General features: G+C 41.7%; 1 protein-coding gene across 2 annotated transcripts in view; it reads right to left on the reverse strand.

Moving 5' to 3' along the window:
- Positions 1-1,317: 1,317 nt before the first annotated feature.
- LOC122564921 (inorganic pyrophosphatase-like) overlaps positions 1,318-20,404 on the reverse strand; it is a 63,993-nt gene continuing 44,906 nt past the window's right edge. For both annotated transcript variants that reach the window (XM_087995018.1, XM_043720405.2), the window contains 5 exons: positions 20,035-20,162; positions 14,884-14,969; positions 11,859-11,928; positions 4,916-4,955; positions 1,318-1,718 (listed from right to left, as the gene is read on the reverse strand). In XM_087995018.1, the coding sequence (XP_087851144.1) occupies positions 1,690-1,718; positions 4,916-4,955; positions 11,859-11,928; positions 14,884-14,969; positions 20,035-20,162 (353 nt within the window). In that variant the 3' untranslated portion in view covers positions 1,318-1,689. The remainder of the gene's footprint in view (positions 1,719-4,915; positions 4,956-11,858; positions 11,929-14,883; positions 14,970-20,034; positions 20,163-20,404) is intronic.

The raw sequence follows: 20,404 nt of genomic DNA on the forward strand, positions 1-20,404 counted from the left end.
GACAGCAATTCTAACCAGAAATCTCGGATCCAAGATGGCGGAGGACAGGACTGCTCAGCCAGAGCTCATCCACTCCAATCACTTTTCCTTCTTCTTTGAAGTTTTTTCTCTATTTAGCTTCTGGAGGGGGCTTGGTCATGGAGGCAGCGACAGTGCTGAAAGCAGATGGGGGCCGAGAACAAGGACTTTGGTAGTCGGTCATAGGCACTTGGTGTGCCCTGGTAGACCTCTGGAGGTTGGCGGCGTCATGGAAATGGCTGGGGCCCTGGTGCAGCAGCAGGGCAGAACACTGCCAGCCTGTGACAAGGCGACTGGTGAGCCTGGGCGGCAGGATGGCAGCGTGGATGTGCAGGGAATGAGAGAGCGAGCCCAGCATGTGAGAGAGAGGATGGTGGTTAGCAAAAAGAGAGCAGTGTGGGGGCGAGGGAATCCAGAGATCAAGCCCAGCAGGTGGGGTTGGGGGGGGGAGATTGGAGCCCAGTGCAGGGGTTGCTTGGGAGGGGGGGGAGGAGAGAGGAGGAAAGAGAGATTGATCCCAGTGCGGAGTGGGAGGAAAAGAGATTAAGCCCAGTGGTTCAGATTGGGGGGGGGGGGGGGGAGATATTTTGCCCACCAGAGGGGGGTAGAGATTGAGCCCAGTGCAGTGGAGGGGGGAAGGGATCGATCTCTCGAGGGGAATGTCCACAATGAAGCAACCGTAGGCCCATGGCTAAAGAAGCACTGTAAGGCTGAACTGTTTAACTTTCTTTTATTTTTCTAGTTTACCTAAGATTTTAACTTAAGATACCTGTGAATGGTGACATTGAAAACCTTTCACTGTTCTCCTGTATCCCTGTACTTGAGTACCTGTGACAACCCTAATGCTAATTCTGTATCATTTAAAACCTGTTGAAAAGTACACAGTTGTGCAACAGAAACACATTTTTTATATTTTAAGTTCTAGACATTTGATACAGAATTCGAGAGCTAGTCAAGTTACCAGATCAAAAGAATCTTTTGATTTTGTGATTTAATCAGTGCTTCAGCAAATTTAGATCTACAGTTCTTCGGAAGGAAGGTTCAATTAAGAACAAGATTTAGTTAATATAAGGTTCATGTAGATTTTGCTACACCTGTATCATCATTATACTTTCAGTGTATGGAATAATCTCTAATGATAGTAGATCACCTACACATTATACATCTCCCCAAACTTTCATTATCTTGATATTAATGGAACAGTTAACTGAAGTAATATTGCCTGTTATACATTATCACTCAAAGCTAAAATTTAATCTTCTTTATGTTCTGATATAAAACAGATGTGCTTGGTCTATATGGAAAATAAATCAATAAATGTTTATTATCAGTTACAATGTACACTATCACAGAGAAATGCAGGGCCAGTAACACAAGAAAAATAATTACTTTACATCACAGTTTGGCCGTATGAAACTGTATGAAATCAATTAATTACAAATAGAATCCACATACAAACTGGGTAATACCTCCCTGAACCGTTTGTACAGGTGCAGTGCTCAATCATCAAACATTCATTAATGGGTGACTGCCGATCAGGGATTCCCCTTGACAATTCTGTGGTCTATATCGCTGATCTGTTTCAGGCATTGCTGACTTTAGACAATTCGGATTTTCAATTTTCAGAAGCAAAACAGAATTGGCTCTGTCACGTGGTGGTGTGACCAACATTCACTTGCCAAGAAAGTACCACCTGTTCACTGGAGAAAGAGAGAGAGAGATCAATATAAGATCACTTCTGTCACCCAAAGTACTGAGGGGTGGATTTAGCATTAATTTCAGATGTCTTTCAAGGACTGCAGAAGCGTCATTGTTTCTTGAGGGATGAAATGATATCCGAAAAGCTGAAATATTGCATATTTTATTATTCTGCACATAATGCACATAATCAAATGAAGGCATTTATTTCCTCCACTGTACAAAATGGAAAGTTGATGAGAGACCATTCTACAAATTGTTTTGCTGCCATTCTATAAATCTTGCAGTCAATATTGCAACATCTGACCTGTGCAACTGACATTACTCACTCTAAAATCTCAATTCCATAAAATGTTGCTTGGTGGACAGACGGCTTTCGCTGTCTTAGTTCAAAGGTTTCCAAACTGGAAGAGGTAGGGAGTGTAATGAGGTTATTGGTAGGCCCAAGGAGCATAAGACTTGACTAAGAATGAGGCAAAGGCTATCCACTCTGATTCAAGCAGTAACTGTCTCGTGCATTTCCTCTATCAACACCATGCAGTACTGGAACCACTAGCTGTAGTTGAGAGAAGATTATAAAGCAAACACTTTACTGTAAACAAAAGCATGAACAAACATGCAACATCAGAATATACTTCCACCCATTTCCTCATCCACAAAGTGTAAATCTGAAGGAAAAATAAAAATCCATGATATTCAGTCCATCCAGCTGAAACGATGTATTCCATTTTCACCGTTAAAAATTAAACCTCACTTTGCTGATACTGATGAATATCGACCTCATATGGAAATAAGCAAAACAGATCAGAAGGTCCTGATTACATATATGGGCCAAAGGTTATTTTGCTATTCAATTTTCAAAAGACCACCAAAGAGTCACAGAATGATACAGCACAGAGGTAGCTGCAAGATCTATTGTGTCTGTGCCAATTCTTTGAAACAGCTTTCCAATTAGTTCCATCTCCTTGCTCTTTCTCCATCGCCCTGTGAATTCTTCTCCTTCACTTATTTATCCAATTTTCTTTCAAAAGTTAATATTGAATCTGCTTCCACCACAATTTCATTCCAGATCAAAACAACCCTGTGCATAATAAACTGTTTACTTGTGTCGCTCTTGATCTTTTGCCAATTACCATAAATATGTTTCTTCTGGTCACTGATCATTTCGTTTCTGGAAACCACTCATGATTTTGAACATCTGCATTGAATCCTTCCTTAACCTTCTCTGCTCAACTGAGAACAACTCTTGTCTCTGCAACCTCTTGAGAGCCTTGACATCTTCAGAATGAGTGCTGCCCGGAATTAGTTACAATACCGCAGTTGATCAGCATTTCTCTCAAGATTTAGCATAACTTTCTTGGTCTTGTACTCTATAAAGTCAAGGTTCCCACAACCTTTTTAACACATTACATTTGTATTAAATTTCTTCTGCCAAGTGCTCTAAAAGTTCACAAGTTGTCTCCATGCCCTCCGGAAGCCTTCTTTATCTTTTCTTGCATTTCTGTGTTTTGAGTCATTTGCAAATTTTACAATGATGCCATACATACTCAAATCCCAGCTATTAATATACATCAAAAACTATAGTGGTCCCAACACTGATCCTTGAAACTCTTAAAAAGAAAAGCTCTCACTGCCAAAGCCTGAGAATATCAAAACTCTTACCTATCCAACAAACTGTATCCATAATGGAAACCCAGCAAAGGAAGTGCCCAGGCTGCCTGTTTCCAGGTCAGTGGCCATATCTCCACCCACCTTCGGAATTAGTCATTGGCTTTGTGCCACCACCAGTATTGCCAATACCCTGCTTGAACTTGGATGTTGCTGCCTTTTCCACTTGCCTGAGGACCAGCAGACACACGGTCAAGCAAATAAGCACATTATTAGAAGAAATGAAGGGAACAGGGAGAAAGATATATATGTGGGGGGGAGGGGGAGGGGGAAACGAAAGAAATTGAGGGGGAGAGAAAGATGGGAATAAAGGCTGCTCTCTCATTAGAGAGAGATGACTGGAGGTGGTGTCACGACATAGAGTCATAGAGATGTACAGCATGGAAACAGACCCTTCGGTCCAACTCGTCCATGCCGAGCAGATATCCCAACCCAATCTAGTCCCATTTGCCACCACTTGACCCATATCCCTCTAAACCCTTCCTATTCATCTACCCATCCAGATGTCTTTTAAATGCTGTATCTGTGCCAGCCTCCACCACTTCCTCTGGCAGCTCATTCCTTACACACACCACCCTCTGCGTGAAAAAGTTGCCCTTAGGTCCCTTTTAAATTTTTCCCCTCTTACCCTAAACCTATGCCCTCTAATGCTGGACTCCCCGACCCCAAAGGAAAGACCTTATCTGTTTATCCTATCCATGCCCCTCATGATTTTATAAACCTCTATAAGGTCACTCTGACGCACAAGGGAAAACAGCTCCAGCCTATTCAGCCTCTCCCTATAACTCAAACCTTCCAACCCTAGCAACATCATTGTAAGTCTTTCCTGAACCCTTTCAAGTTTCACACCATCCTTCCTACAACAGGGAGACAATAGAATTGCACGCAATATTCCAAAAATGGTCAATGTCCTGTACAGCCACAACATGACCTCCCAACTCCTACACTCGATGCTTTGAACAATGCAGGAAAGCATACCATACGCCGCCTCCACTATCCTATCTACCTGTGTCTCTACTTTCAAAGAGCTATGAACCTGCACTCTAAGCAACACTCCCCAGGATCTTAACATTAAGTGTATAAGTCCTGCCCTGATTGGGTTTCCAAATTACAGGACTTGCTGAGTGCGAGGGAGAGTTATTTTTACTTGGGGCAAAGGGTTAGCTGTAGTCGATTTAGAGAGGAACAGTCTAGAGAATGCAGAACAGACCCCAGCAGCCAGAAATTCATGGTAGTCAGAGTCCTTGAGTGTTCCTGGGCTTTAGTCCTTGAAAGTAGCAGAATCCTTGAACACAGAAATATCAGCACTAGGGAGCAATCAGTTAGCAGCTCATTGGTTGAATTGAATGGAAATAAAAATTAGGAAAGACGTAAAACTGGCTGCCAAATCACTATTGTCTGTTTTACACGTGACTGCCCCAAGTCATGGTGATGTCAAAAAGAATCAACCTTCCATTTCAAAATATTAGGGAGAACAGCATCCATTTGTTCACAAGGTAACCTCATTGAAAATACTGCACTAACGTCATACCTTCGTCTGGGATACTGTTTGGCTTGACATATCCTGGTGCCTGTAAAACAAAGCATAATTAATTTTCCCTTGTGTACGACTCACCCAGTAAAGCTGTAACTTTGCAACTGAATATTGCTGGTTTTGTATTGGCTATTATTGTCTGATTAGTGGAAAAAAAATACATTGTTTGAGTCGCTGGGAAGAAGAGCTAACTAGAAGTGTAAGGTGGATGAGGTCTGTAAGAATGAATAACAAATCAAATCAAAATGATCCCACTTCAATGAATTCTAGTGCCCTCTACACGAGTGAAGTCAGAAGAACTAGAGTAACGTGCAGTCTAGGAGGAGTAAAACACATTTACTGGATAAGCTGGTAAGTGAAGATCACTTTTCTGGTTTTGTATCTTGTAATCAGTGAGGATTCAGAAACTCATTCGGCAGAATTTAATCCAGACAATGGAGGTCTTGTCAGCTAGCTGCACAGCCAGCAAGAGTCCTGCATCACACCTTCTGGGATGGATGCATGGTTGAGAGGTGCCAGTGTGGCCTGGGTTCCCGGAGACTTTACCAGATTACGAGATTACGTACTAGACTATGTACAGCGTAGGAAACAGGCCATTTGGCCCAACAAGTCCACACCGGTCTTCCGAATAGTGACCCATCCAGACCCACTTCTCTCTGACTAATGCAGCTAACACTATGGTCAATTTAGCATGGCAATTCACCTAACCTGCACATCTTTGGATTGTGAGAGGAAACTGGAGCACCCAGAAGAAACCCATGCAGACACGGGGAAAATGTGCAAACTCCACACACACTGTCACCCAAGGTGGGAATCAAACCCAGGTCCCTGGTGCTGCGAGGCAGCAGGGCTAACCACTGAGTCACTTGAGGTGGGAATCTTACTTCCTGGAGATGTTGGCCAAACAGTACTATCAGGTGAGTGCTGACAGATACCAATGGCACATCCATCAAAGTGAGTAAGGATGATCGACAGGTGAGTGAGAATGAGGGTGGGCTCATTGGAAGAAAGAAATGGGAGGCCTGCTTCCCAGTCTCTGATCCTTCAATCAGACAGTGAGTACCTGACAACAAGGCTTTTCTGCATTCTGAGAACTCACCCACTGCTGTTAGCAGCAACAACAGCAGGAAATCCTCATGTAGACATTAACTGTCCACAACATTTACCAGAATGGGAAGGCATCTATAAACCATCCGGATCTGACTTTATCAGTCCAGCTAAATGTGCCCCATGGTTGGGTAGTAAAATCCACACCCATCATGGGGCTGACTTGCTTCCAGGTAATGTGAAGGCTTTCGTGATCAAGATCTATTTTCAAGTCAAGCAGAGCTAAAGAAAGCAGATGGGCTCTCTGTTAAACTCCCACTGCAAGGTCAGCATGAATTTGTCAGAGCAGATGTACAGTTGCCAAGGCAAGACGCAAAGTTTCCTGTATGGCCGTGTGGGGCTACGGCTTCTCTTCGGCCTACAACACAATTAATCTCAGGGACACGTGGCAAGAGACCTTCTAAGTTGATACTGCCCACTCCAGAGGAGAGGTCATGGGTGGTCCGGTCAAATTCTTCCTCCTACATACTGAATGTAGGTGGAGTCAGCTGTAATGTTTTCTTGCTGATGCAATCCCAGTATAATCATCAGGATGTGTTTTAGCCTTAATTAACTATGAAGGCCTCAGCATAAACTCTAATTTGTGTGACCAGGAATGAGATATTATAGATTAGAAATATGAAATCTCTCATCCTTACATCATATTTGGTTTCTTTCCATTGCCAAGGCAATACATCAGCATGATTCACTTTGGGAATGATTTTAACTGGACCACCCACATTAATAACATGATTGAAGAAACAGAGCAATGACTCTATGGACAAATACTTCATTTCTTAACTGATCAAAGCCTCCTCACCATTTATAAGTCATCAGTCAGCAGTGTAATGTAACACTCACTACCTCCTGCATGTTGCTGTGGAAACAACATAATGCTATTCCAGCATAGGAATCAATATACATCCTCTCCAACACTACTGACTGCAACATACATATTCTACAGAATATTCTGCAGTAATTCACTGGGCTTATGGTGATGATGATTCCAAGCCCCAGAAGTGTTTCCTCCAGGAAGACCATAAGTACTTACTACCATAAGTCTTCAGCTTATTTCTGCTAAGTATAGTTGATCTAATAAATAGTGGAGTGACAGGGTACTTCTACCCATGGGATGTGCAACGTGTACCCTCTGATTTTGTACAACTACATGTGCAGAAAGCTGCATCAATTAAAGCAGCTCGAGTTTTGGATAGTGGACTGTCAACAGCAGCAGTAATTACAGTGGTTCAGTTGTGAGGCTGAATGTGACATGGATAGCACATTGCTGAATGAGCAGGCAGAGAGACATCAGGTAACTGCCAATCAATCAAGGTGGGCCTGACATGATTGCCGGAGACTCCAAGTGCATCTTGTTTGAAAGTTCAGAATACAGATGACAGGGATAGTTCATTTGGGGAGAGCACCACAGATGGCTTATCCGTACATGGTGGGTAGGAGGCGCTTTGAGAAAGCAATAGATTTGATTTGGTTTATTATTGCCACATGAACTGAGATGCAGTGAAAAATAATGTGTGCTATCCAGGCAAATCATACCTTACATAAGTATATTAAGGTAACAGATTAGAATGCAGAATATAGTGTTACAGCTACAGAGAAAGTGTAGAGAAAGATCAACTCTTAATATATGAGAGGTCCATTTAAAGGTCTGATAACAGTGGGGAAAAAAGCTGTTCTGGAATCTGTTGGTACGTGAACTCAACCCTTTTTTTATCTTGCGCCTGATGGAAGAGGGTGGAAGAGAGTATACCCAAGGTGGGAGGGGCCTTTGATTATGTTGGCTGTCTTCCTGAGGCAGCGAGAACTATAGATGAATCAAAGATGGAAGACTAATTTTTATGATGGAATAGGCTGCATTCACAATTCTCTTGCAGTCTTGGGTGCAGCAGTTGCCATGCTATGCATATGGATAGGATGCTCTCTGTGATGAATCTATAAAAATTGGTAAGAGTCATTGTGGACGCGCTAGATTTCCTTAGCCTCCTGAGGAAGCAGAGATGTTACTGTGTTTTCTTGACCACAGCATTGATTTGTATGGACCAGGACGGATTGGTGGTGATATTTACTCCTAGAAACTTGAAAGTATCAACCACCTCTACCTCAGCACCATTGGTACAGACAGGGCCATATCCTCCATTCTGCTTCCTGAAGTCAATGACCAGCTCCTTCATTTTGCAGACATTGAGGGAGAAATTGTTGCCTTTACGCCATGCCACTAAGCTCAATCTCTTTCCTGAACTCTGTCTTGTCATTGTTTAAGATTTGAATCACTACTGTGGTGTCATCAGCAAACTTGCAAATGGGGTTAGAGCTGAATGTAGCCACACAGTCATAAGTGCATAAGGAGTATAGTAAGGGGCTGAATACGCAGCTTTGTGGGGCACTGATGTTGAGAGGATTATTGTGGAGGAGGTATTGTCACCTATCCTTACTGATCGTGATCTGTGCGTAAGGAATTCGAAGATCCAGTTGCAGAGGGAGAAGTAAAGTCCTAGATCTTGGTGTTTTAAAATGGGTTTGGTTGGAATTATGGTGTTGAAGGTGGAGTCTGATTTAGGTGTCCTTGCTATCCAGATGTTCCTGGGATGAGTGTAGGGCCATGGAATTGTAGCAGAATTGTAGGTGAATTGTAGCAGATCAAGGCAGTCTGGGAGGCTGGAGTTGATGCATTTCATTATTAAACTCTTGAAACACTTCAAAATGATGGATGTCAGAGCAACTGGGGTGGTAGTCATTAAGGCACTGGGATGATCGTGGTCTTCTTGAAGCAGACGGGAACCTCACATTTTAGTAGGAAGAGGTTAACGATGTCTGCAAATACTCCTGCCAGGATCTGACTGCACGGCTGGGGACTCCATCCAGGCCTGTTGCTTTCTGTGGGTTCACTCTCAAGAAGGCCGAGCTGACGTCTGCAATGGTGACTGCGAGTGAAGGTGCACCTGAGGCTGTCAGGGCAGGTGACATCATTTCACTGACATTCTGTTCCAAACGAGCATAGAATGCATTGACCTCATCAGGGAGGGATGCATTGCAGCGATTCGACTCGACTTTGCTTTGTAGCCTGTTACATCGTGAAAGCCTTGCCACAGTCAACATGTGTTCATATGATTAGTTTGGGGCTTCAGCTTAGTCTGGTGTTGTCTCTTGGCATCCCTGACGGCTTTGCGCAGGTACCACCCAGATTTCCTGTACAGGTCAGGATCATCAGGTTTAAATGTCTCAGACCATGACCTCGGTAGAGATGGACCATCTTATAGTTCAGAGGAACAGGCAGCCAGTTCAGTGACCTTGAAAGTGAATTCAGTGTTGTATGGTACCTTGCTGTGCCAGGGTCAATGATGTTACTTTGACATATTATCAGGGCTTCCTGATGATGAAGGACAAATCATCAGAGATTGGGGTCTATATCGACAACAGCAGAAAATGAGAGGAGATCTTAAAATCAGATCGTAAGGAGATAGGAAGTAGACTAGTAAGAAGGATCTTGAAAATAACTAATCTCTGGATTACTTTGGATGCCAAGCTCTTTCAATTCTTCAAAAGAATGATTGAGCAGCTACCCCTGTGGCTGGAGGGATGGTGTAGGAGGGGTTCTCTAAATTCCGGTGATGTTCTGATTGGTTCTAGGATTAATACAGTCTGAACAGCTTGCAGCTAAAACACTCCTCAGTGGATCATTGCTAGTACTGTTAGGAAAAGTTTAAAACGACTTGATGGAGGATGGGAAGCGAGATATGGTGCTAAGGTGTCTTGCACAAGAATAACAAGTAGCAAGGTATCAAGCAAGACCAAACCAAGAAGTAATGTAACAAGGTATAAATTAATTTTACAGTGCATGGATGCAAATGCACATGACATGGTAAATAAGATTGGTGAGATGTACAATAGGCCATTTGAGAATATGCTGTGATGATATCAGAGACCTGCGAGAGAAATACTTGTGACTGGTAACACAGAGTCATAGAGATGTACAGTACAGAAACAGACCCTTCGGTTCAATTCATCCATGCCGAACAGATATCCTAATCTAATCTACTCCCATTTACCAGCACCCAGCCCATATCCCTCTAAAACCTTCTTATTCATATACTCATCCAGATGCCTTTTAAATATTGTAATTGTACCAGCCTCCACCACATCCTCTGGCAGCTCATTCCACACATGCACCACCATCTGCACGAAAAGTTGCCCCTTAGATCCCTTTTATATCTTTCCCCTCTCACCCCAAACCTATGCCGTCTAGTTCTGGACTCCCCCATCTCAGGGAAAAGACTTTGTCTATTTACCCTATCCATGCCCCTCATGATTTTATAAACCTCTATAAGGTCACCCCTCGCCTCCAACGATCGAGGGAAAACAGACCCAGCCTATTCAGCCTCTACCTATAGATCAAATCCTCCAACCCTGGCAACATCCTTGTAATCTTTTCTGAACCCTTTCAAGTTTCACAGCATCCTTCCAATAGGAAGGAGAGCAAAATTGCATACAATATTCCAAAAGTGGCCGAACTTTTGTCCTGCACAGCTGCAACATGACCTCTCAACTACTATACTCAATGCTCTGACCAAAAAAGGAAAGCATACCAAACGCCTTCTTCGCTATCCTATCTACCTGTGACTCCACTTTCAAGGAACTATGAACCTGCACTCCAAGGTCTCTTTGTTCAGCAACACTCCCCAGGACCTTACCATTAAGTGAATAAATCCTGCTAAGATTTGCTTTCCCAAAATGCAGCATCTCGCATTTATTGAAATTAAACTCCATCTGTCATTCCTCAGCCCATTGGCCCATCAGATCAAGATCCCATTGTAGTCCGAGATAACCTTCTTCGCTATCCACTACAGTTCCAATATTGATGTCATCTGCAAACTAAACATGACTAAATCATAATAAATAATTGTTATAGTGTTGTGCTCCACAAGAGAGCTGTAAACAAAATGTGACACATAGGAAATATTAGGATAGGTGACTAAAAGCTCAGTCAAAGAAGTAAGCTTTAGAAGAGGGGTTTTAAATGAATGGGGAGAGGTGGTGAGGCAACATGTTTCAGGAGGGTTTTCTAGGCAATGGAAGGCTACCAATGGAGAAACGATTAAAATTAGGGATGTGCATGAAGCCTGAACTGAAGGAAGACAAGAATTCTCAGAAATTTGTAAGACTTGAGAAAGTTACAAAGAATGGCGACACAATGGAGAGATTCAGAAAAGGAGATGTGAATTTCAAAATAGAGTGTTTTAGAAATACTGCGAAGAATAGTTGCTTGAAAGGAGTCACAGATAGACAGGGTGGTTTGGCAGATTTGGCTCCATCAGTAAGCGCATTGAGTACAGAGGTTGAGATGTCTTCATGGCCTTCAAAGCAAGAAGAATTTAAGAAAAATACAGAGAACAGCATCAACCTCGATACTGGCCTTTCTTGACTTCACAAAGGCCACCAACTTTGGGAGGAATTATGGAGCATTAAATTTGGTTGCCCTCAGATCTTCATCACTGACCTCGGCCTGCTGCACATATTCTGTGATCCTTACCGATGGATCCACCGCAGACCATGTGCAAATTGGGGACAAACAAGGATACATCATCAATTTTGATGGACCAAACTGACTTTGCCCCATCCTTGATGTTGCTAATGTCTCATTTCTTGGCACAGTTCAATTTGGCTAAATTCATCTGCCAAAGTTGATTGGTTTAGTTCTCCATGCATCCTATCTCTTATTCATGAAAAAGACGTCCACAGGGTGGAATGTCACTGACACTGTCTTTCGAAATAAAACATGCAATTTATCTATTATCATGCATCACTGTACTAGGGTATTCTGAATCTGGTTCATACTTACTGAAAGTACAATTGTTTCTGCTTCTTTGTGACTACAATAGAAAGGGCTATTGTGGATTGTCACATTTTTGCTGAGGTTAAAAACAAAGACAATTACAACATTTACATAAATGTTCAAACAATAATATTTACAAATCTGTAATAACTATTTAAAAATTAGTAGAAATGATCAATTTTCCAAGAAACCATAGAGTTCTTAAGACAGTAACAAATTGTATCTTCCTATTGGTTTGTAATTTAAACAATTTGTAATGTTTTGGATCATATTCTGAGCAAGTAATGAATGTTTTCAATCATCTTTAAGAAAATTAAACCAGAAAATAAAAGTAAGTGAAATAAGTGAAACAGGAGCCACAAAACTGTGATAATTCCTGCACAGCTTTTCGCTCCAGCATCGAGTGGCTAATATTATAACCATAGGCAAAAGTGAGGACTGCAGATACTGGAAACCAGAGTTTAGATCAGAGTGGTGCTGGAAAAGCACAGCAGGTCAGGCAGCATCTGAGGAGCAGGAAAATCTGATGAAGGGCTTTTGCCCGAAACGTCGATTTTCCTGCTCCTTGGATGCTGCCTGACCTGCTGTGCTTTTCCAGCACCACTCTGATCTAAAAAATATTATAACCATGTCAACCCCATGTCCAAGGACAGTTGAGAGACACAAAAGCCACAAGAGGCTGGTTCTGGATTGAGCTGGGAACTAAGGTGTAACATTGAATTGAACAGAATTTTCAGTGCAGAAATAGACTGTCAAAATTCTAATTGAAATTTGCAAGTTTCTTTTGTAAATTTTTGTTATTGCTCCATACTCCCACCTCTAATTTTGGTTCAGCCCAACAAGTCCACACCGACCCTCTGAAGAGTAACCCACCCAGACCTATTCCCTTGACTAATGCACCTAACACTATGGGCAATTTAGCATGGCCATTTCACCTGATCTGCACATCATTGGATTGTGGGAAGAAACCCATGCAGACACAGGGAGAATGTGCAAACTCCACATAGACAGTCGCCCGAGGTGGGAATCGAACCTGGGTCCCTGGCACTGTGAGGCAGTAGTGCTAACCACTGAGCCACCGTGCCGCCCTTTACCCTTCCTGCCTCTCAAGGAAGGATATATCTGGCTGGGGACACTTGGCTCCCGAAGTTATTACACCTTGGCCCAACATGGACAAAAAAGTGGAGGTGAAGGTGACACAGCTTGACAGACCATAATAGGAACGTGAGTAAGCAATTCAGCCCTTCAAGCCTGCTAATAAGATCATGGCTGCTACAATATTTTTTGTGTTCACTTTCCTGTTCTTCCCCATAACTCTTGAGTCCCTTAATGATCAAGAATCTATTTATCTCAGCATTATATATACACAAGGACTTTGGTCCTACAGCTCTCTGTGGCAATGGGTTTCAAAGACTCTCAACCTTCGTGAGAAGAAATTCCTCTCCATCTCAGTCTGAAATTGGTGCCCCTTAATTCTTCCTAGACTCTCCCATGAGGGAAACAATCTATCATCATTTATCCGGTCAAATCGCTTAACAATCCTATATGTTTCAAAGGGATTACCTCTCATTCTTCTAAACTCCAGTCAGTAGAGTCCAAACCTGTTTAGCCTTTGATCAGAAGACAATCTCTCCACACTACATGTCACATTTGACTGAGTATGGTATCTAAAAGCATACTGGAGTCAATGGGAATCAAGAGGAAATCTCTCTCTGCTGGTTGGAGTCATATCTAGCACAAAGGCAGATAGCAGTAGTTATTTGAAGACAATCATCTTAATCCCAGGACATCACTGCAGGAGAACCTCAGGGTAATGTTCAAGGCCCAACCACCTTCAGCTGCTTGGTTAATGACAATCCTCCATCATGAGGTCAGATTTGGGGATGTTTGCTGATGAAGATGCAATGTTCAGTATCATTCATGACAGCTCAGATATTGAAGCAATTTGTGATCATAGACAGTAAGATCTGGACAACATCCAGGATGAGGCTGATAAGTGGCAAATAACATTCACAACAAAAGTGACCATCAATGACACCCTGCAAAGAGAATCTAACCATTGTTCCTGTTACATTGCCATTGCTGATTCTACCATTATCAACATCCTGGGGGTTACTGCTGAACTGAAATAGCCATACAAATAGTGTGGCAAATTATTGAGCTCCTGACGCCACAAAGCCTATCCACAAGAAGGCACAAGTCAGGAGTGGGATAGAGTATTTTCTACTTGCCTGAATGGTGCAGCTCCAACAATAATGAACCATCTAAAACAAAGCAGATCACTTGACAGACACCTCAATATACATCAGCAGCAGCATCTACAATCTTATCAACACAATGCAGTAACTCACCAAAACTCTTCAGACAGTACCTTTCAAACCTGTAACCTCTACCATCTAAAGGGACATGGGCAATATATGCATTGAATCACCATCACCTGCAAGTTCCCTCCAAGGAAACCCTGTTTTGATTTGCAACTATATTGCCATTCTTTCATTGACAGTGCAAAGACCTTGGAACATTTTTTTAACAGCACGATAAGTGTTCTTACACCCAAAAAAGACTCCAGTGGTTCATGATGGCAGCTCATCATAATAGGGATGGGCAAAGAATGTTTGCCTAGCCAGAAATGGCCACATTCATGAATTAATAGAACATCCCAGCCTGGCTTGAGCACACCATGGCTGGTACATCAGACCCTATCATATCCTTCTTGTCCATTCTCCCTCCTTATCTATTCTTCCCTTAAACTGGGTTTATGCTACTTATGTCAATTACTTCATGACAGCAAGATCTATATTCTGATCACAGTAAAATGTAGCAAGTCAGTTTTTCCCTACAAATATGGCAATAAAGACAGATCCCAGCATCTATAAGTTAATTAAGTTTGATTTAATCTCTGGAAAAGAGGGATTTTATGTATGAACTAAATGGAATACACTGTATACCATTACACATAATTGTGTAAATTTTAAAAGTTTACAAGTTCAGAACTCTACTACTGTTATAATTAAACATAATTAAAACTCACCAACTAATGCTACCTCCTTCAGTCTTCTTGCAGATTAACGATTGCCAGTATTGATGAGTAGACTTAATTACTCCAAGAGCAAAATTCTACAAATGAAAGTACAAGGATTATATTTATCCACTATATCGTCAAAATCATCAATAAAATTGCTTTAAAATGGTAAGAAAACACTAACACAAATTAGGAGCAGGAGTCAGCCAGTCAGCTTCAGCGTTCGGTTAGTTCATGGCTGATCTGATTACTCAACATTTCTGCATACCCCCATCATCGTTCATATCCTTGTTTATCAAGAATCTATCTACACTTTCTTTAAAAAAAAATCGAAGGACTCTGCATCCACCACCTTTTCGGGAAAAGCATTCCAAAGACTCACGGCCATCTGGGAGAAGGAAATCCTCCTCATCGCTGCCTTTAATGAGTGACCCTTTACTTTGCAAAAGTGGCCCTCTGGTTCTAGCTTCTTCCACAGGACAGTACGTCCTTTTGACGCCTGACCTGTCAAGGCCCCACAGGATCTTGCATGCTTCAATCAAGTCACCTCTTAATCTTCTAAATGCCAACCGATTCAAGGCCAGCCTTTCCAAATTCTCATTAGACAATTGTCCATTCCAGCTTTTACCCTTGCAAACCTTCCCAGAACCGTTTCCACACAACCATATTCTTCCTTTAATAAGGAGACCAAAACTGCAGTTTTGTTGGACCCATGGAATGTCACACCTTTAGAATAGCAGGGAAACTTCAAACAGAGACAGTGGCATAACAGAAAGCCACATCGAGTGGGCTGTCTAGCTCTCTCTCCACAACCCACCCATTCTCCTCACCCATGGTAGATCACTACCTTTTGCAGAAATTTTGTGCGTTCATGCTTCTAGAAATATACAAAGAAAGAATTAAAATCCCAACTGTAAGTCTGATTTGTGTGGAAAAGCGTGCCAATGAACAGATTCATGGGTACCAGCTGGGGGTTTCAGTGCTAGAGTGCTATGATGGTCATAATTTGGAGACACCAATGTTGGACTGGGGCGTACAAAGTTAAAAATCACACAATACCAGGTTATAGTCCAACAGGTTTATGTGGAAGCGCTAGCTTTCACAGCGCTGCTCCTTCATCAGGTGATTGTGGAGAATAAGATTGTAAGACACAGAATTTATAGCAAAAGTTTTCAGTGTGATGTAACTGAAATGATATGTTGAAAAATACCTGGATTGTTTGTGAAGTCTCTCATCTGTTAGAATGACCATGTTGGTTTCAGTTCTTTCATATGTAAATCGCAAAACATTTTTTAAAAAAGTTACATTCTCAAGTGCACTTTAACAATTGGTGTCATGGCGGCCCGGATCAGGTATTGAAGGTGTGAGCTGCCCTGTGTGAGGCTGTCTGTGCCACAATAGTCAGACTGATTCTCATCGAAAAAACGGACTTACAGAATCTTACATGGATTCATGCAGTTTTTGAGCAAAGTAAAATGCAATTCTGCAAGTACAAATTAACCCCACAAACTTATATGTGTATGTGTGCATGTGGGTGTGTTGTGTGAAGGGAGGGTATGAGTGTCTGTGAGAGGGTGTGTGTATGTGTGCGAGTGAGAGTGTAAAGGAGTATACGTCTGTGAGAGGGTATGTGTGGGAGTGTATGTGAGAGTGTATGAGAGACAGTCTGAGTGTGTGTGTGCACGCATGTGTGCGTGTATATATATATATATATACACGCATGTGTGCGTATATATATATATATATATATATAAATTATATATATATATATACATATAATATATACACTGCAGTGGGGTCACCTGTAATGTGACATGAACCCAAGGTCCCGGTTGAGGCCATTCCCAAGGGGCTCAGACCTGGCTATCAGCCTCTGCTCGGCTCTGCTCTGTAAATCCATCATTAACAAGAAATAGGACAAGTTGTTTTAAACTAACTGTAAAAGCTAAGACTCTCGAACATAACTCTTCGGCTATCATCAATGTACTATTTACTCTTCACAAATGACTCAGGCAGACTGATCTGTACAACTTCAAAAGCTTATCTTTTCTGGCTTTACTTCTCATTCCTAATTTGTGTGTATGTGTGTGTTGTGTTATTTTTTTCTCTTGTGCTTAGTTACTCATGAAAGTCTACTTAAAACGCCTCCTTTAAAAACATGAATTTTTTGGTGTGGGAGAAAAAATTAAGGATTTCAGGATACTGAGTGAGGCCAGGGAGGAGATTTCTGCGACCTTGACAGACATCTTTGCGTCCTCCTTAGCCACAGGCAAAATACCAGAAGAGACTGGAGAACAGCCAATATAGTTCCTTTGTTTAAGGAGGGCAACGGGCTAATCCCAAAAACTATAGGCTGGTAAACGTTACATCAGCGGTAAGGAAATTATTAGAGAAGATTCTTTGGGACAGGATTTACTTGCATTTGGAAAAGAATGGACTTATTAGGGATAGTCAGCATGGCTTTGTGCGGATGGAGTTGGGGGCAGCCAAGGTTTGAGGGACAGGGTGGGAGCAGATGGTGCAGGCAGGGGATGGAGGTGGGGTTTGGGGTGGGGGCTCGAGGGCAGTGTGCTGCTGCTTAGTCTCCTGAATGGGGAGCAGACTTCACAGAAAACTCTGAGCCCCAGAGGAAATCAATTAACCGAATAATCAATTATCCATACAAAATAGCGCCACCCATCTCATTCGGATAATCGAGGTTCCTCTGTAAATGACCTAGATGAAAACGTAGGCAGTCTGATTAGTAAGTTTGCAAGATGACACAAAAATTGGTGGTTAGTGAGAAAGATTGTCAAAGAGTACAGCAGGATAAAGTTCAATTGGAAAGTTGGGCAGAGGAATGGCAGATAGAGTTTAATCTGGACAAGTGTGAAGTGATACATTTTGGGAGGTCAAATGTAAATGTAAGGTACACAGTAAATGGCAGGAGCATTAATATATAGGGAGATCTTGAGATGTAAGTCCATAGCTCCCTGAAAGTGGCAAGACAGTGGATAAGGTGACAAAGAAGGTGTCAGCACAGGTGCCTTTATTAGTCGAGGCATGGAGTATAAAAGTTGGCAAGTCATACTGCAGCTGTATAAAGCTTTAGGTAGGCCACATTTGGAGTATTGTGTGCAGGTCTAGCTGTGAAACTATAAGAAGGATGTGGAGGGTTTGGAAAGGGTGCGAAAGAGGTTTACCAGGATGTTGCCTCAATTGAAGGAGAAGTTGGACAAATTTAGACTGTTTTGCGAGAGACTCAGAGGCTGATGTAAATACATAAAATCGAGAGGCATGGATAGGGTGGGTAGGCATAGTCGTTTTCCCAGGGTGGAAATGTTAAACAGTATGAGGCATATGTTTCACTATGACTCTATGAGAGGGAGAGAAAATTTTAAGATGTGTGAGCCAAGTGCTACCAGAGGTGATGTTAGAGACAAAAAAAACTGCAGATGTTGGAATCCAAAGTAGACAAGCAAGAGGCTGGAAGAAAACAGCAAGTCAGGCAGCATCAGGAGGTGGAGAAGTCAACATTTTGGGTATTACCCTTTTTCAGGATTCAATATTAAGCACAGAGCTGGCGAGGGGAACCATTTGATACTTGGTGCAAAGGAATCATTCTGTGTTAAGTTCTGAGGAACCTCTGTTGACTGATGTATAAAAGCTGGATTAGGCAGGAAACAACAGTAAAGTTAATCTTGCTACATTCAGTGAGAATGCGAAACAATGTACAACGAAAAACAAAATAATTTTAAATCGATTAAGTGAAGTAAGGACTTATTGCTACAGCTGGTAGTCTGCACTTCCTTTGCAACTTGTAGAAAAATTCTAGATCTCTGGAGAGAAAAGATTTACTATTTAGATACTAGGGGGAGAAATATTATTGATAGGTAAATGTAAACTTGCACAAACACTGTTAAAGACTGCTGGAAAAGCTCAGCAGGTATGGCAACATCTGTGAAGAGAAATCAGAGTTAACGTTTTGGGTCCAGTGACCCTTCCTCAGAACTCTTTCTGATTTACAACATCCACAGTTCTTTCGGTTTTTACTTCTCAAGACTTTCTGGTTTTCTTTACACCGACAGGTGTTATTTCAAAATGTGCTTTAGAGTTAAAACTTAATGGTTACTTGGGGAGTTTAACATAATTTTCAGGCAGGGTGTCTGAACCTAACACCTTGAAAGACAATGAAAGAATAATAGATATTCCTGACAATTTCAATTCGATGGGGAAAATTACCAAGTTAGGCTGTGGATTCCACTCCAGACAGGGTGGAGGGGAAAATTACGTGTCAGTTTGGAGTTGGATTTTAAATAAAAACAAAATGATATATTTTGAGGAAAAAAATTAAATCAAAATTTGCATGAAAAATTCAACCATAAAATATAATGATCAATTCATAAAGCAGAAAGAAATCATAAATTAACTCAGTTCTGTTTATTCTACTTCAAGTTTCCCTGTTGTGTATCAGCTGTGCCTCAGCGTATAACACTCCTACTTTGGAGGCAGAAGGTTGTGTTTTGAGTTCCACCCGATGACATGAGGATAAAAATCTGAACTGAAGCTTCAGTGTAATACTGAGGAAGTGCTGTCTTTCAGATGTGACATTAAATTGAGACCCCACCTGGGTCTCTCAGCAGATTCCAGAGAATCCATTGTGACTTGTCCATGTCCCACTAACAGGCTAAGTAGACATTGGGCAGCATCAACAGTAGCACACAGAGCAAACCTCCCTGAAAGTTAGTAAAAGCTTACATGCATTTTGTTGAAGTGGAGTACATTGCTTTTCTGGGAGCTTGCTGTGTATAAATTGACTGCTGTCATTAGTATATTATGGCAGGTACTACAATTCCAAAGTAGCTCATTAGCTGTAAAGGACTAGGACATCTTGCTGTTGTTAAAGGTGCTACATAAACACAAGGCTTTCTTCTTTTTAGGGAATTGGAGCGATGTTAATGTCTCTGCAGTAGAACGAATGTCTTACACAGGAGCATAACAGAAGTAGAGATAAGCACTGTTAACACGGAGATCAAACAATAGGTTCATAAATCTTCCCATTGTATCCATCTTAACACCACCAGCTTCCCAGTCAACACCTTGCCTCTTCAAAGATTCACATGAATTGCAGAAAATGCAAATGTTTTTTGATGCAGTATAAGGTAAAGCAGAATAGCATACCCGGTCTTTAAATTCTCCGTTGAAACCCAACTGGTTTTCTGGCTTCCCATCAGGAACCTTGTACAATTTAAACCAAGTTAACGTGGCTTCCAAGTAACCTGGTTTGTATTTTCGGACGTCGTCAATGTCTGTGGGTTGTAAGTCAAAAACATCATTCACAATAAAAGCAACATTTCCATATGCATCATAATAACAAGAACAATAGCTACTGAGAAAGTGGCTTGCATCCATCAAGTTTTTTCATTAAGAAAGGCCCATTCTGGATAATATTAAAATAGTGGTCATTTATAAAGCAACACAAGTGTTTACATGTCAAAGATACTGAGGCCAAATGGTTTCTTAGAGGAAAGTGCCAATCAAATTTACTTAA

Source organism: Chiloscyllium plagiosum, unplaced genomic scaffold (genome assembly GCF_037043375.1).
Source record: "Chiloscyllium plagiosum isolate Xiang-an unplaced genomic scaffold, Cpla_swu_hap1 HiC_scaffold_2, whole genome shotgun sequence".
Classification (NCBI taxonomy): Eukaryota; Metazoa; Chordata; class Chondrichthyes; order Orectolobiformes; family Hemiscylliidae; genus Chiloscyllium; species Chiloscyllium plagiosum.